Source organism: Colletotrichum abscissum (genome assembly GCF_030869225.1).
Source record: "Colletotrichum abscissum strain IMI 504890 chromosome Unknown Scaffold_37.1, whole genome shotgun sequence".
Lineage (NCBI taxonomy): Eukaryota > Fungi > Ascomycota > Sordariomycetes > Glomerellales > Glomerellaceae > Colletotrichum > Colletotrichum abscissum.
Genome location: NW_026850287.1, coordinates 85,054 through 101,566, shown reverse-complemented (window position 1 = coordinate 101,566; position 16,513 = coordinate 85,054). Strand labels below are relative to the sequence as shown.

The 16,513-nt window shown below is 52.5% G+C and overlaps 6 protein-coding genes across 6 annotated transcripts; 5 read left to right on the top strand and 1 right to left on the bottom strand.

The window, feature by feature from the left end:
* Positions 1-284: 284 nt before the first annotated feature.
* CABS01_12333 (uncharacterized protein) lies at positions 285-590 on the top strand (the record flags this gene model as incomplete). The annotated part of the gene is made up of 1 exon (XM_060545687.1): positions 285-590. The coding sequence occupies one exon, from the start codon at positions 285-287 to the stop codon at positions 588-590; it is 306 nt and encodes a 101-aa protein (XP_060396544.1).
* Positions 591-3,002: 2,412 nt separating this feature from the next.
* CABS01_12332 (uncharacterized protein) lies at positions 3,003-3,354 on the bottom strand (the record flags this gene model as incomplete). The annotated part of the gene is made up of 3 exons (XM_060545686.1): positions 3,003-3,023; positions 3,132-3,162; positions 3,221-3,354. The coding sequence occupies 3 exons, from the start codon at positions 3,352-3,354 to the stop codon at positions 3,003-3,005; spliced, it is 186 nt and encodes a 61-aa protein (XP_060396543.1).
* Positions 3,355-3,922: 568 nt separating this feature from the next.
* Positions 3,923-4,531, top strand: CABS01_12331 (transcription initiation factor IID; the record flags this gene model as incomplete). Its single annotated transcript, XM_060545685.1, has 2 exons — positions 3,923-3,983; positions 4,059-4,531. 2 exons carry the CDS (start codon positions 3,923-3,925, stop codon positions 4,529-4,531), a joined length of 534 nt encoding a protein of 177 aa, XP_060396542.1.
* Positions 4,532-6,368: 1,837 nt separating this feature from the next.
* Positions 6,369-7,799, top strand: CABS01_12330 (integral membrane protein DUF6; the record flags this gene model as incomplete). The annotated part of the gene is made up of 1 exon (XM_060545684.1): positions 6,369-7,799. One exon carries the CDS (start codon positions 6,369-6,371, stop codon positions 7,797-7,799), a length of 1,431 nt encoding a protein of 476 aa, XP_060396541.1.
* A 1,557-nt stretch (positions 7,800-9,356) lies between these two features.
* On the top strand, positions 9,357-11,004 carry CABS01_12329 (uncharacterized protein; the record flags this gene model as incomplete). Its single annotated transcript, XM_060545683.1, has 4 exons — positions 9,357-9,500; positions 9,560-10,327; positions 10,391-10,722; positions 10,872-11,004. 4 exons carry the CDS (start codon positions 9,357-9,359, stop codon positions 11,002-11,004), a joined length of 1,377 nt encoding a protein of 458 aa, XP_060396540.1.
* Positions 11,005-13,550: 2,546 nt separating this feature from the next.
* CABS01_12328 (HMG box protein) lies at positions 13,551-15,757 on the top strand (the record flags this gene model as incomplete). Its single annotated transcript, XM_060545682.1, has 2 exons — positions 13,551-13,848; positions 14,013-15,757. The coding sequence occupies 2 exons, from the start codon at positions 13,551-13,553 to the stop codon at positions 15,755-15,757; spliced, it is 2,043 nt and encodes a 680-aa protein (XP_060396539.1).
* Between the last annotated feature and the right edge of the window lie 756 nt (positions 15,758-16,513).

Here is a 16,513-nt window from a genome sequence, read left to right as displayed (position 1 = left end):
ATTGGGGAGGTGGTCACATCCAGATACATAGCGCACTTTTGGCATTGCTGAGACAGAAAACAAAGAGTAACATTTCGCCATTCACATTTTGCTCCACCTCTTTTGCTCGTTCTATCATGGATTGTGTTATGTGATTGGCATGCTAAATTGTGGATTGTTTGTCTGTCGGCTGTGTCCGCTGCAAAGTTGTATCCGCATAAAGCAAGCAAGTGCCATTGTTGTTGTACAAGAAGAAAAGAAAGATAACGCTGGACCGGTCTTGAGGCAGCCACAATCACAATCACATGCGGATGCCGGGTGATAGCCAATCGGTGAGTTTTGCTTGCATATCGATCCGGGACGTGGATGTATGTTTCCCATGTATGTATCCTTTTCCTTTGGAAGTTTTTGACGGGGTTTTGGTGGTGTTTGTGATTTTAGGTCATACGTGGTTATGGAGTACATTCCAGACGTCAGTCAGGGCTGGTACGGTGGTTGCGGTACGTTGGGTTTGCAATGATGGGGTTCGGCTGGTAAGTCTACCTCTTTTAGCAGGTTCTCTAATGTTAGTATGTGTTCCATTTCATGCTTTGGTGATCATGGAAGAATAGATATATTCTCAAATTGTATTGATTGGTCGTCTTGTCTATGTCCTGTTTGCCCTTCCTTGAATGCCACATGTTGACAAGTGCTCATTCAAGAGGCGTTATTAGAAATCTGCCACGGATCACTCATGATCTCTAGTCCAAGGGAGATTGTGACGATTGATAGATATTTTGCCAATATAAAATACGTTATTTAGGAATCGAAGCTGACCTTAGCAGATACGCTCTCAGTCGAAGTAAACGGAATCAGCTGAATGTCTGAAGCACTGAAGAGGAAAGAAGACGATGAGAGGTCACGATGAATGACAGAAGCAAAAAGCGAGCCTTCGTTCTTCAGCAATGTAGCGCGGCCGTACAGCGAGGGCCTGTTGACCATTCACACTTCCCGACAGCTTTCCCTTACTCGACTGACGACTATTCTGTCCAGTTCCGGAATGGTCAACCATTCCGCGTTACCGGAGGCCATGAAGAGTTGTGGTTGTGGACTTGTTCTGGACAGCGGTTCAGTCAATGTGTCACGACCCCCACCACACTCACTCGTGTCTTTTTGCTATTTGCCCTTTCTTTTGTATTCACGAGACGCGGCGACAGAGTTCAGCCTGAAGTCGAGGTTATCTATATGTCTTCTAGCCCTACTTTCATCTCATGCGTATCGGTGAACAATTCAGAGCCTGACGTTCCAATCGCGGTACAATGTAGTGAGTATCAAAGAGTCACGTAGAGAATTCCGAGTCGGGAAGTGCTGGTTCACTCCAAGATCCTCCAACAGCGGGCCCAGTCATATCGAACTGCTGATCAAAGCTGCAATGCGTGGTTTGGAGGGACTTTTCGTGATATTGCGCGTGTGGCGTCTAACCGTACAAATCCACAAGGCCCCTATCGACGGTTTTCGGTTTCTTTCCTAACCGGTTGCTCGTTGCTGGAAGGGACTGAAGACAGAAAAAGGACGTACGAATATTGCCTTCGAGACCTGTCACCAGGCTATCTTGTCGGCTACTATTCTATTACTTTGATATGCCAGTTGTTCTGGCCATCCCTCGAACGTTCACGCAGTCTATGTTGGCACGTGGGGTACTGGAGCCAACACGATTTCCTGCTCTGGTGACTTGAGCTTTCTCCGGAGAAGAGAAAAATTGCCTTGTACTTTTTGGTGCCATTCTTCCCTGTAGATACAGATAAACTCTCTTTTACGTGTGTCGACTTCCGCCCCATGTTCTTTATTTTATTTTTGGCGTATGATCCAATAAGTTGTCTACTTCATGACGTCGGTTTGGTTAGCACTGCTCTGTGATCTGGTGCCAGCAGGTTAATGTATGCATCGATAGCAAGAAATTAGTCGTGGGTATGGTGCTCTGTTTCATTGGAAAGACATTGTCTGATGGTCTTCCCATCGCCTCGACTAATTTTGTCTTTGAGGTTGCTTGTTGTTCCAACCAAGGTTCGATCAAAGTAGTATGAGGCGAGGTGGCAGGCGACGCGTGCGATTCGAAGACAAGGATACCAAAGATTAGGACAAGATAGACACCAGTATTGATGCCGCGGATACGGCTGGTTCAGTCTCGATAGGTAATTCTCAGGCAGCCGTGGCGCTTCGGAAAATATGCGACGGTAGATAAATTTATTTAACTTCAATTTGAGACGATATCATGGACAGATTAAGGCGACAAACCACTAACGAGTAATTACGTACGGAGTTATCGCGACGGGTAAGCTTTTCTGCCTACTTACGTGGCCAGGATTACATGAAAAACACTTCAAGATTGAAGTCCGTACAGATTGGTAGCAAAGATGTATGTTTTATTACTTCATATCCAAGTGCTTCTTATCCAGAGACTTTATGTTCTCGATACTAAGATATATCGACGAGTAGTTGACGAAGAGCTTATCGATGGTGGTTTCTCCGGAATATGACTCGGAGTTTGTTGCTGCCACAAATCTTACATCTCAGATGCAAAGCTTACGAACCTCGACGACTTTCCAGATCAGGACCGAGAGAAGTCGCCTACTGGGCGACGAGGGACCGTTGAAAGCGTACGAGAAGGCACTGGGCTGCTTCGAAGCTTGTAGTCAGAGACAAACCGTCGGTTTTAGAACTCTGAAAGTCATGCGTGGCACAGCCTACAAATGTACATGACGTCTAGATCAACGCCAGTGTCGGAACCGCAGTTGCCGTCGACGGTGGCGGAATTTCTTGCATTATTTCTACTGTCGCCGGACAGTACCCATATACTACTGATATCGTTATGCGGGTCTCATTGACCGTAGCCATATCCTCTTTCTTACGCCTGGCGCTGGCATCCATCTAACAAAGCAATGTTTCATTTCCCAGACCAACTCCAAACCATTTAACAAGTCTTTTCGTACCCCCCTCGAGAGGGGTTCCGCTCGCGCGCATTCATACAAGGAGGGGTTGAGTGTTTAGTTGATGAGCATGGAGACCTATCGTTACCCAGTTAGAATCGCAGAGGGGAGTAGTTGGGGGAGGGAGAGACTTGCCGCCATGACGACACAGCATAAGCTGATGTATGGACTTAACCGTTCGCCTACTCTTGCGAATTTCCAAAATATGCCCATGATACTGTCGAAACATGTTAGAAAACATGTTCCTACACGTGTGCGTGCCATTGTGATCCTACCCGTCCTTGTTCCGGTCCATGATGGCGGGCATGAGCTGGTGCGCGTATGCGCATGTGCAAATGAGAAGGAGAATGACGAGGAGGAGCGACTGGAAGTTGAATAGGGCGGTCTGTGTCTGGGTTAGTACGACCATGGTATACTGAGCATGATCGCGGAGCTTGACATACCATATTTGCAAGTTTAGTCCCTCTTTGAGAGTGAGTTGGCGGCTTGAACGGGGAATTTTGCGTGTATGGACAACCTAGCTTGACTGTCGCGATACAGGTGGCCTAGGGGTGCAGTTGTCTTCAGCTTCTCGTCGGTGGACAAGGTGGCCTGGAGAGTTTGTGCCACATGTGGCCTGAGCTTGGAGCTCTGCATCAGCCACGTTTGGATGTCGAAGCGCCACCCCCACAGCCAGCAGGGGTGCTGGACAAGGCCCAGAACCTGAGGCTCAGGAAGGTGCCTTATCTTATCGCAACCCTGCAAGCTGAGGTGCCTTCTGTTCTGTGCCGTGAAGTCTGTCACTCAATCCCAAGCACCTACCTACCTACCGACCTACCTAACTCTCAGCCTCTCCACGACGACTCTACCCTAGCAATCCGAACACTGAATTTACGCGCATCACGAAGGAGCCCTTGCGAATCCGTCCAGAGCGAATACAACGAAAATCAGAAACATCTTGCCCTTAACGATCGGATAATCAGGAATACCTGTCCATCATGGAGCCTCGCGCCCGCGCCGCCAAAAATGTTGGCAAAATGAACTTCAGCCACAACGAGCGTATGTCCCTGCCTCTGTAGAACTCAGCGAAACCAGTCGCCGGGAAATCAAACTAATAAAGCTCGCATTCTGCAGTGGCTCAACTACTATACGCCCACGGCGACGTAAGGAATCCGCTCCCCGAAACGATTCGCGTGCTCGACGAGATCGTAACCGAGTTCATCCAAGGCATGGCCTTCGAGGCGACGCGCGCAGCCAACTACGCGGGAAGGCAGAAGGTCAAATACGAGGACTTTGAATTCGCGTTCCGCAAGAACGACGCCTTTCTCGGAAAGGTCCAGGAGGTCTTTGAGAAGAAGGGCGAGATCGAGTCGGCCAAGAAGATTTTCACAAAGGACGACGAGGCGGTGCTCATGAAGGACGCCGCGGACCAGGAGCACGGCAAGAAGGATAAGGCTGCCAACGGTACGGGCGAGGCTTCGAGTGCGGCGGACGCGGCGGTGAAGCAAGAGGAGGAGCTGGGCGAGGCCGACGACGACGCTGATGCCGAAAGTGAGGTCGCGGGACGACCGTCGAAAAGGGTCAGATTGGACGGGGACGGGAAGTGAGTTAACTTCGGGTAATACGGGTGGAAAGTACGGCCATTTGGGCTCTTTTTTTATTTTATTTTGGGGATGAGGCATAGCATTAGGCGTTTGTTGGATGGTGGTCTTGGGGTATTGGCTTTGATATCATCCTTACAAGGGGGGTCTGGCTTAGGAGGGGTCAAAAAGCATCATATTCACGATGGTCAAATGGACATTCATCAATTTTTGGAAGACTTACTGCGAAAGGCAGTTGATTTCTCCTAGGGATAGCAACTGAGTTTCGGAGACTAGCCGAAGTCTGGTAGATATGAGCCAGGTACCCATGCATGTTGACCGATATCTTGTCTAACGACCAAGCATCAAGGGCTTTCAGTCGGATCATGTAGGATCATATATTTACAGATGCTATGTATTGCTGTGACCGAGTTGAGAGAAAGTCATTTGATAAGGCCATCGAAGTCTGGTCGAATAAGACCACCTCTTGGAATTGTATTGCTTTGGACTTTCGATCTACAGCTTAGCAGAGACAGTACTGAAAAGTCGATACGAAAATCATCAAGGTTCAGCCGCTTGCATATTTCTACATGCATTCGAACGGCTTAAACTTTAAAGTTTACAAGCAACCAGAAACACGGGTTTCTGGCATCTGCCCGAGTCATCCAACCCCATTTGCTCCGAATCGGTGCCGGGTCCGCCGCTGTCGGTGTTTGTGCGAGTGGATCCGCGCCGAGAAAGTGGGTTGGTTCAGCCCCCCGGCAAACGACATCCGGCGCATTTCTCAGTGCCTTCCTTCTCTGGCAAAACCTGGGAACATGGTGTGGTTGCGATATCGGGGGGGGGGGGGGGTTGGGCTGGGGGTGGGGTGGGGCGCGGGGGTCGCGGGCCGGCTTGGCGCTCACCCCACACCCGCCGCACGCGGCATGGGGCTGTCTTCTCCGGCGCTTGTGGGTTGGGGGGGGGGGGGGGGGGGGGGGGGGGGGGGGGGGGGGGGGGGGGGGGGGGGGGGCAAATTCCCTAATCAGTCTACAGGTGACACCCAGCGATGATCATACTGTTTCTGTTTTCTCGGTGTCGGCGGCGCATCAGCGGAACAAAAGGGCGCCCTTGCCAGCGGGTTGACGCCGGGCTAGCGGTAGCGGGGGGTTGGTTGGTTAGTTTCCATCGAATCCTCTGGGCGTTTCTCAAGTGGGTTGGTTCATGACCATTCGATGCTGGGGGATTCCCACTCCGCCCACAGCTCTTTTCCCTCCTCTAGCGAATCCGCATTGCTGCATTCGCCAACACTGACTTGACTGACACACTTGGAGAGATTTCAGAGGGGGTCATCTTCTCACGCATCTGCCACTAACACCCAGTAAAGAGAAGACGGGCACGACGGGATGCATGGGTGGGAGACCTGATGGTGGGCTATGCAGGCACGCCAGGCAGCATGTGCCCACGCCGCCGCACGCAATCAACCAACACATTTTGCACATCGATACTCCTCCGCTCCCACCTCCGCCCCCGTCTCCGCCCTGGTGAGGAACTATCCCGAGTGACTGACTGAGTAACTGACAAGTAGGGCCCCATACACTACTTTACTCCAGCCTCCCCACTTCCGATGAACGATGGGGAGTCCTTTTGGTTTCTGTACCTTTTGTCTTTCCCTGTGACTACACCCCGCTTCAATGCATGGTCGAAAATTTCTGTCTATCTCTGTTCAAGTGAAGAGTTCATTCTTACACACGCTATTTTGGATATTGAGTGAGCTGGTCGAGATCACTTCTCGCACCGAAGACATAGCCTACTTACGTACGCCAGCCCTACTGCTTCACTCTGCATGGCTTTGGACCTATAGACATGAAATCACCTAGCCGCCATGTCCGAACAGAAGCAGAACCATGATAACCTATTCGTTCCTCGAAACACCGAGGCCAAGTTGAGGTCTGATAGAGAACCAGAACACACTGATGAAGCCAGTCAGAGGTTATCAATAGACAGCAAGATGTCCTGGTCACACGACCATGGGAAGGGACTCTCAGCCCTACCAGATCCAGATTCGTTCCGCAGATTCTCCACGAGCCCGTTCCAGAATGGGAGGACGTCACCGTTACCAGGGGCAGAGTACCCTCCAACAGTATTACAGAGTTCTCAAAAGAATACGAAACTGGCGGCGTTCTGGAAGACCAACAAAGGCGTCGTCTTGGTGGCATTATCACAACTATTCGGTGCCCTGATGAATCTCACAGCAAGGCTCCTCGAGCTCGAAGGCGAAGGAATGCACCCACTCCAGGTGCTCTTCGCCCGGCAAAGCGTCACGATGGTCTGTTGCTGCCTCTACATGTACTACATGAAGACGCCCGACTTCCCCTTTGGAAAGAAGGAAATCAGATGGCTTCTCGTTGCCAGAGGCGTGACGGGCTTCTTCGGCATCTTTGGCATGTGGTACTCGATGATGTATCTCCCCCTCGCCGAGGCCACCGTCATAACCTTCCTGGCCCCCAGCGTCGCCGGCTACGTGTGCTATCTCGCCCTCCGCGAACCGTTTACCAGAAACGAGCAGATCGGCACCGTCATCGCCTTCTTCGGCGTCGTCCTCATCGCCCACCCGACCTCGCTCTTCTCCGGGGACTCGACGTCCACGGCCGCCGCCACCGCGCCGGAAACACCGGGCCTGAATAATGGGACGATGACTTCGACGCTGCCGGGACTAAACCACCAGGCTACGACGGCGGAGCGGCTAATGGCCATCGGGGTTGCGATAGTGGGTGTGTTCGGCGCCGCCGGAGCATTCACGACAATCCGGTGGATCGGGAAGAGGGCGCACCCGCTCATCTCGGTGAACTACTTTGCGACGTGGTGCACCATCGTCTGCACCGTCGTGCTCACCACCGCGCCCATGCTCGAGATCGGACAACCCGCCCTGCGATGGGGTCTACCACAGACGGGACGGCAGTGGCTCTTCCTCGTGCTGCTGGGCGTGTTCGGGTTCGTGATGCAGTTCCTCCTCACGGCGGGGCTCGGCACGGATCGGTCGAATAGGGCGAACGCCATGGTGTATACGCACATGCTCTTCGCGGCAGGGTTCGACCGGTTCATCTTTGGCAACGTCATGGGGTGGATGAGCCTTGCGGGCTGCGGGCTGATCATCGGAAGTGCGCTTTGGGTGGTGCTGACGAAGAGAGCACCGGCGCCCAAGAGGGAGGCGGATGTGGAGGTTGCCAACGTGCGGGATACGGAGGCTGTGCCGATGTTGGCTGATATGGATGGTGGAAGGGACGAAGATTTTGAGCTTCAGAGAGTGAGGTGATGATGTTTCACGGCTTACGATGTATGATGTTTGGATCTAAGCCAATAAGATGAAGAAAAGGGACTCGAGAATTAGAGATACTGGCCAGGCCAACTGGCCTGCGGCATTTGATAGACGCCCACAAAAACGCGTCTTGGGTAAATTGTACCGATATCCTTTACGGAGCAAGGTATTAGACATTGGCACTTCACAGAATATGAGTGATTAACATGCAGTGTTTACTGATTGCCCATATCGGCAAAGAGTTCAGAGCCCCCCCGAGAATAGAATGAATGATGGAGCAGGAGACTTCAAGGTATGTGGCAGCGAAGCTCTGGACTAAGAGAGAATACAGGTAGAGCACAAGTTGGACAACACTCTGCTCAATCCTATCTCACCACGCAATCGATCGAAAGAGCCTATCGAAGGACATTTGTGCTTGTGGTCTGGGGTCGGTAATTAGATTGCTTCATGAGCTCGGGCGAAGGGGCAGACCCTCTGCCCTGAGAAAGTAGCTTGCCAGAGCCAGATCTCAGGACATCGTGTGTTTGTAATACAGCCTAATTCACCGAGAACTCAATTCATCTGTCACGGGAAGCCGAACTTCGGCGATCATCTCCGAGCATCGTCGATGGGCCTTTCACTCGACCGAGACCTTGGTTTCTCACGAACGACGTCACAGGGGATTCTTTAGGGGACTTTCGAGAAAAGGCACCGAAACGTGTCGCCAAGCCAAGGGGGTGACACTGACGGCTTACGCATCCAAGGGGTGACTTCAGGATTCCAGCACGGCGGAACGCTGTTTGTAGACGGATTACACTGGTGGAGAGGGTCTCAGTGAGACAACAGTCTCAACATTCCCGAACGCGGGAGCAAAACTGTGATTGAAATTAGCATTTGAGTCAATTTGACCTGAGCACATGGGGTTTGACGGTTCCGATCGCACATCATGGTCCGATGGGAATTTCTTCGCTTTATGAGAGACATGATGTGCAACGTCAAATATTTTACCTTCTACAGGATATTTGAAAAGTGCCAGCCGCTGTTGAGGGTTGGGGCGTTTGGCGAAATAAGAAGAAGCTGCTTCTGTCCGTGTACTGCGTGTTGATCCACCATTTGTGTACAGCATTTGGTACGGTGGCCGGTCCTTTACTCAATCATTTCGTTGTTATAAAATTGTGAAACAACTGTGCATAATTTCTCAAGCATCAGATCAACATGAAATTCCAAAATATTGGTTAAGTGCGCGAGAACAAGCTGAAGTGATATGGGTGAAGTTGAATGAGGCGCAAACGGGAAGCTATCCACAGGTCACGTGTGGGGCACCCGATTCCTAATGTGTAAGTCGGCGCCTGCACTGTGCACCTGCAAGTTTGCAGGGATAGACTGAGGCGCGTCGCCCCGAAATCTTTTGGAGCTTCATCCAATTCTGTCTGACACCAACCACCCACCCCCAAGGCCAACGATCCATCACGACCGCGACATATTTGCTGACACTCCGATCGACTTTCCCATACACGATTGAATTGTTGATACCACACGAATTGACCGCCGGCAACCGACGCTTCCGCCGCGAAGATGGTCCAAATCAGCGAGGTTAAGGGAAACAGTCGCGAGAACCGCACGGCTGCCCACACCCACATCAAGGGACTGGGATTGAAGCAGGATGGCACAGCAGAGAAGCAAGCCGCTGGCTTCGTCGGCCAGTCGACGGCAAGAGAGGTGCGCTGATGATTGATGGCCACAACCTCATACTGAGGCAATCACTAACTTCGCGACAGGCAGCTGGTGTTGTAGTTGACCTTATCAAAGCACACAAGATGGCCGGCCGCGGCGTTCTGCTGGCTGGTGGACCCGGTACAGGAAAGACGGCTCTCGCTCTCGCCGTCAGTCAAGAACTCGGAACCAAGATCCCCTTCTGCCCGATTGTCGGCAGCGAAATTTACTCGACAGAGGTGAAGAAGACGGAGATGTTGATGGAGAACTTCCGCCGGGCCATCGGCTTGAAGGTTCGGGAAACGAAGGAAGTGTATGAAGGCGAGGTTACGGAGCTTACGCCTGAAGAAGCCGAGAACCCTCTGGGCGGATACGGCAAAACCATCAGCACACTTCTGATCGGCCTGAAGAGCGCAAAGGGACAGAAGAAATTGCGCCTGGATCCCAGCATATACGAGGCCATCCAGAAGGAAAGGGTTTCAGTGGGAGATGTCGTCTACATCGAGGCGAACACGGGCGCTTGCAAGCGCGTGGGAAGATCAGATGCCTATGCGACCGAGTTCGACCTCGAGGCCGAAGAATACGTCCCCATTCCCAAGGGCGAGGTGCACAAGAAGAAGGAAATCGTGCAGGATGTGACGCTACACGACCTCGATGTTGCCAACGCGCGGCCCCAGGGTGGTCAAGACATCATGAGCATGATGGGCCAGCTGATGAAGCCCAAGATGACTGAGATCACGGACAAGCTGCGCGGAGAGATCAACAAGGTGGTGAGCAAGTACATTGATCAGGGTGTTGCGGAGCTCGTGCCGGGTGTGCTCTTCATCGACGAGGTAAGAAATCTTTGAATGTCTGGCGTAGTTGATAGGGAATCGTGGGTTAATCATTTATGACAGGCACACATGCTCGATGTCGAGTGTTTCACGTACCTGAACCGGGCTCTGGAGTCTCCCATTGCCCCGATTGTCATTCTGGCATCAAACAGAGGAATGGCCACGCTTCGCGGCACGGATGATATTGTCGCGGCGCACGGCATTCCGGCAGACTTCTTGACTCGCATGCTCATCATTCCAACCACGCCGTACCAGGCCGATGAGATCAAGCGTATTGTTCGCATCAGGGCCACCACCGAGGGTGTGCCTATTACCGACGCTGCCCTGGACAAGATCGCGGAGCACGGCGTCCGCATCAGCTTGCGGTACTGCCTGCAGCTGTTGACACCCGCCAGGTGAGTCTACGGTGAACCAAACCATGACAACATTGCCCTGTTTCCCACCGCCTTTGCTTCATCCCTAAAGCCATTCCCCCATCCCCTCTCTGTTGTGGACCATGGATCGACCGGCTAGTGTGAGACAAGTGAGCTAACCCCAATGAAAGCATTCTTTCCAAGGCAAACGGCCGCAGCCAAATCGACGTCCAGGACGTGGCCGAGTGCGAAGACCTCTTTTTGGATTCGCGGCGCAGCGCCAGTCTCTTGAGCAGCGAAAGCGGCAAAGGATACATTTCGTGAGACGAGTGCAAGAGGTGATGGTTGGACGATACGCGAGGAGAAGTCATAGAGCCCATGTCGGCTTCTTTCTCGAATGAAGGATGGCGGCGGCGTTGTAAAAAAGAACTTGTTACAATTATCGAGACCAACAGGTATTCCATGGAGTTGTTCTTTGACATGAAATATTCATCTGGGAGAGAGGACCAGTCATCTGTCGACAAGCGGTCTGGGGGACTCGACTGTATGTGTTTGAATCGGAGTACGAGTGTGGTTAGACGACATGGCGCACGCCTTGGAACTGTGAGCAAAGGCATTGAATCCTTTTCACGTTATCCTACTCGGCTTGACTGGGCATCCGGAGGTTTGGATTGTGAAGAAGAGGGCGCGCTGTTTGCAAAACAAAACGACTGTCAAGCTTTCCAGATGAGGAAAAAATAGAACCGCCCATCCCGACAGTGTTGAGACATTACAGGCCGCGAACCATAAAAACGCAAGTTTAACGAGAGACAACCCACGCACCGCCAATGCCAGTGCCAATGCCAGTGCTATTCTTTCCTAACAATAACTAGATGGAAAATGTCCCTCACCGCGTCTTGTCTTTTTTCCTGGCTGCTCTCCCAGAGTTCCCGTTCTGAACCCCGGCTCCCCCTCCCATCCGTCCGTACTTTTGCGTCTGTCATCAGAGACATCACCAACGCCAAACGCATTGTGTCCTGCCGATCAAATTTAAAAATTTCTAGTATCCAACAGACAGAAGAATGAAGCAGAGGAATTTCCTCATGGGCCCAGCTTATCCGCCCTTTCCCTTCTTTTCATCACGTGGGAGATGTGTCCAACCAACCTAGCCTAATTTCGGCCGGGGGTTGAGTGAGGAGAGGGAGGGGGGCAGACTTCTTTACATTGTCTTTGTTCCTTTACCGGGGCGGGCTTATGATTGAACATTCCAACCGGGGAACACAGCGCTCTCGTCCTCTCTGTGCATTCATTCCTTTACTGCCGCCTTTAATCTTCTGCCCCCGGTACACAGTCCTCATTCTGATCCTGGCCACACCCATCCAAGGGTCATTGTTTCTGACGTCCACCCCCAGCCCATGAGTCTGCAGTCGGTCTGCGGCTTCTTTTGAAGAGAGGGACTGGTTGGCAAAGCAGGGGGGGGGCAAGGAGGAAGAGCCCAGTCGCGGCGGCAGAGACAGCGGCTGCTGCATTAGTAGCAGCAGCAACACATGCGGGATGGGCATTGTAGATGGTCTGGGCTTGACTGCATTGCTGATGACATGAAAGGAAAGAAATGCCTAAAATAACATGGGGGGGATGAGAAATCTAGACTGCTTTGAGCAGCACATAGCCTTCCTCGTCTTTCATCTAACCAGGGTAAACCTCTACCTATCCTCACCAAACAAGACTTGAAATTGAATGTGGAGGGATATTCTTCAAAGTCGCGTCTCCGTGTCTCGTTGTTGTTCATACCTTTGAGTCATTATTCATCTTTTTGCGTCCTCGTCTAGGTCGCTCTTGCTACCGCCGCATCCTTTCCCGCCTTCTACTGCTCCATCTTCGGACTTGGGGACCCGAAACTTGCCTATTCCTTGTTCTCAAGGTCTGAGGGCAAGAAAGGCATTTGCCCATTTCTTGGCCTATACTCTGTCTCTCCGTCTCCAACGCTCTATGCGAACGGAACGCCTGGGCGAGTCCTAAAGAAGAGAGAGACAGACATAGACGACGCGGGCACCGGTCACCACAGGGCAAACGCTTCTTCACAAAGAAGCCCATTTCCCTCATCTGCAACAACCTTGGGTGTCCGGTACATTCCCGAGACACATTTCCCACCCCCCAAAGGATCAACATCTCTCTCTCTCTCTCTCTTGCGAGCTTACCCTTCTTACTTCTTTTCCGTTTCCTGACTTCAGTTCGTCCATCCTTCCCGCCTCTCCCTTTGCTCACCACTCAGATCCATCTCCTTCCCTGCTCAGAGCCGTCGGTCAACCGTCGTCGTTGACGCTGGTCGCTGTTCGTCGCTGTCGTCTCGACGACATCGTACCAACCGCCCTGCCTACCCTGATGTTCTTTCTTCCCCATAATGGCCACCTCCATCTTTGAACATAAAGTCATTGAGTTAGACAGTCATTGTCTGCTCGGTTTCTGCTGAATGAGAAGTCGTCGTCTCGATATCACAAAGGAGAAGGGGAAAAAGGTCGGAACGAACAATCGGCCATCGAACAAAAGTGATCTCGGCCCCGTCTCGTCTCGTTCCAACTTACCGATATACTGCTTCGCCTGTCTCTCGCACGTCTGTCAAATCATTGCTGCCTTTCCTGCTCGCCCAAGTCCACAACTACACGGATTCGCCAACACTCTTCGAACCCTAACTCAACCCTAGCATCCCGTCGTGTCTCTCACCATTGACAACGTACATACACCCCCTGTCTCTTCTGCTTCTTCAAACGCCCCCCTTTCCGAAGCATGGTGTAAGTCCAAACGTCTCATAGCTTCGAACGCCTCGCCCACTTGTCCCCAGTCCCAACTCGCATCTGTTTGCACACCTCCTGCAAACCCTTACAACCCAAAAGATGACAGATGTGGTCTCTACGCCTCGGCCACGGCGGTCAACCTCTTCCTCTGGTGGCATCTCTGCCCATTCGGCCATGGAACGAAGAGCGAGCCAGGAGACGGACGAGGGACCAAACTCTGCAGGCTCTGCTGGCAGTCGCGCGAGCAGAAAGCGCGTTACGTCCATTGATATCGAGGAAGCGAACACCTCTAAAGTGAGAAACCTCAGCTTGGAGACCAGACCGATGAGTAGCCAGAGCGGCAAGGATACCATCTGTCTCTGCACGCCCGGACTCAAGATCCCAAGGCCTCGCAACCGTGAGTCGCACATTTCCCGCTCTTCATCCCACATCGTCGGTCGACACATATTCGTCACAGGCCTGATCTGAGACCGGCCTCGGGGGACTTTTCTTTGTTGGACGATCCAAACAGACTGCTGGACACTTATGTAATGCCCGTTGACTGACGTTGTTCTTTGACAGCCTTCATACTGTATAGACAACACCACCAGGCTACCGTCTCCAGCGAATTCCCAGGCCTTTCCAACCCAGATATATCCAAAATCATAGGACAGCGGTGGAAATCACAGGACCCGCGAGAGAAGGAAATTTGGAGGCAACTTGGAGAAGAGGAGAAGAGACGGCACGCGGAAGACTACCCAGATTACCGCTATCGGCCTCGTCGGGGTAGATCTAGGAGTCAAACAGGATCGTCAGCCTCGACTAATCCAGGACGGTGCCCCAACTGTGGTGGCAGATTCATCGCAACGCCGAGAACGCCGTCAACACCAGCAGGCACACCGACAGTCGCAAAACCAAAAATGCAGCCGCATCGCCCGAGCGAGGCTCGCAGCGGGGACAGCGATCACCTTCGGCGTGCCTTACCTGGAGAGAAACAGCCCTACCAACACCAACACAACAACTTGCGGGACGTGGAAGAAGAATACGAACCAATGTCGCCATCCCCCGAGCTCAAACGACGCCGAATCAACCCCTCTACGGGATATTACCAGGCAGTTCCTTCATCCGGTCCATACACAGGCCATCCTCTATCGAGGCAGCCTAGGTCATCGGTGAGTATGCCTCCTACGCCGCCTATCGCCGGCTACGGGCCTTTGCCCGGTCCATCATCACTCGCGAGGCCCGGGTATAGTAACATGGCGCCCCCTCCTCCACGACCGCCCCATCCGGCGAACGCGGGGCCAAGCCGCGGCCCGGGCTACGATGAGAGTCTTCGACTGCCGCCCCTCCAGACCCAGTCGTCTCCGCCAATCAACAGAGACAACGATATAAGCGACCGCCCGAGTGCACACCCAATGACTGGCATGGGCATCGCAAACCCGAGAGATAGATATGCTCAAAGCCTCGAGGCCATGATCATGACGATTCCTTTCTGGAGCAAGCTGAAAGTCCTGCAAAAGATCAGCCCGACCTTGGCTCCGCCGGGACCGGCCAGTCCTGAAATCGAGATTCGCGGCGCAGTCGTTGCCGTTGAAGGGGCTGATCCTCGACAGCTAGAGCAGGTGGGAACGGCAGTGCATCGGTCTCTCCTCGGCTTGAGCGAGATTGATCTGAAGACGTGGAGCGAGGGACCGAGTACGCCGTTGTCTGGCCTGTCGGCCGAAGATGACGCAAGGATGAACGACACGGCCTCTGCTGGCGGCAGCAGCAGGAAGAGCAGCCATTCGCAGCCCAACTTACACGCCTCGGAGCTGTTCTCTAACTATATGGAGAGCATCCTGAAGTGGCATGTGAAGTCGCGAGAGATCATCAAACACGTCTCCACCAAGCCGACTTTCGCATCGAATCCGCCTCCGCTCACGAGGCGGGCATCGGAGGGGGAGGGTGTCGGGTCTCGACATAGTTCGATATCGGTACCCAGCAAAACACCAGTTGCGCTGCTCCCCGCGGGATTCAGTCTGACTCTATCAGACAAGTACGCTTGCACATTGCCCATCTATGATTGCTATGCCCCAATCGACCATTGGCAATGGGTATCGACTTTGTGGAGGGGAATCATTGGACCGGACCTTGTCATCTACGTCAAGTCAGTGACTGAGGAGGAAATCACTCACGCAGGTGCAGTTGAGTTCCGAGGCCACGGTGTGATGGTGGTGAGAGTTGCGCATAATAAGCCATTGGACGAGAAGACTGAGCGACGCATCTCTTTTGAGTTGGTGGAGTGGATTCGAGGAGGTAGCTATCAGGAGGGATTCGGGCGAGGTTGAGATGGCTACAAAAGCAGACTTAATAATGTGATGATTTCCAGCGGGATGCGGTGACGGATTTCCTTCTTTTCGGATTGAGACACACTATTGATTTTTCTTGACATAGCGTAGGCGTAGATAGGCAACCAAAATACTGAGCAAAGGTATTGAGTCGATTATTGGACAGCGCGTGCTTCGAGTGAGTGCATCTGAACGCCCAAATAGGTCAAACGATATCTCCCTGCGTTGTGTCGAGAGCCGATCTGCTACGCCCTGACTACTTTATAGAGTGATGCATTTCATGGGCGTTTTGCTGAAGGGAATGAGACAATGTCGCTGTGTATTTCTTTGAAGCGCGTTTGCTTTGTGTTTGAGGCAGCATTGTTGTCGTCTACTACCCGTGTCTTCTTAGTAAGGCCTTATGATGGATGTCGGTCACTTGTACACAGTACTGGTGTATGAAGTTATCCATTAGGAAGTCTCGCTTAAGCTCATAGCAGAAGACCCTGAGATGCGAGGCAGAAACTAGCCAATCAGGCACTGACTTTGTATTGACATCACCCCTACTAAACCCCTTGTCAGTTTAGTCGCAGGTGCCGCAGCAGCAGCAGCAAGCTCCAAGCTCCAGCGCGTTTATCCGATTGGGACGCGCTCCCAATGGCCCCCTGGGTGACATCCAAACACAACGTAATCTTCCAAGTACACACCACTCATCACGACGGGGCCTCAACGACTGGCCTACGCCCCACGATACCGACAGCAATAACGAACATGGTT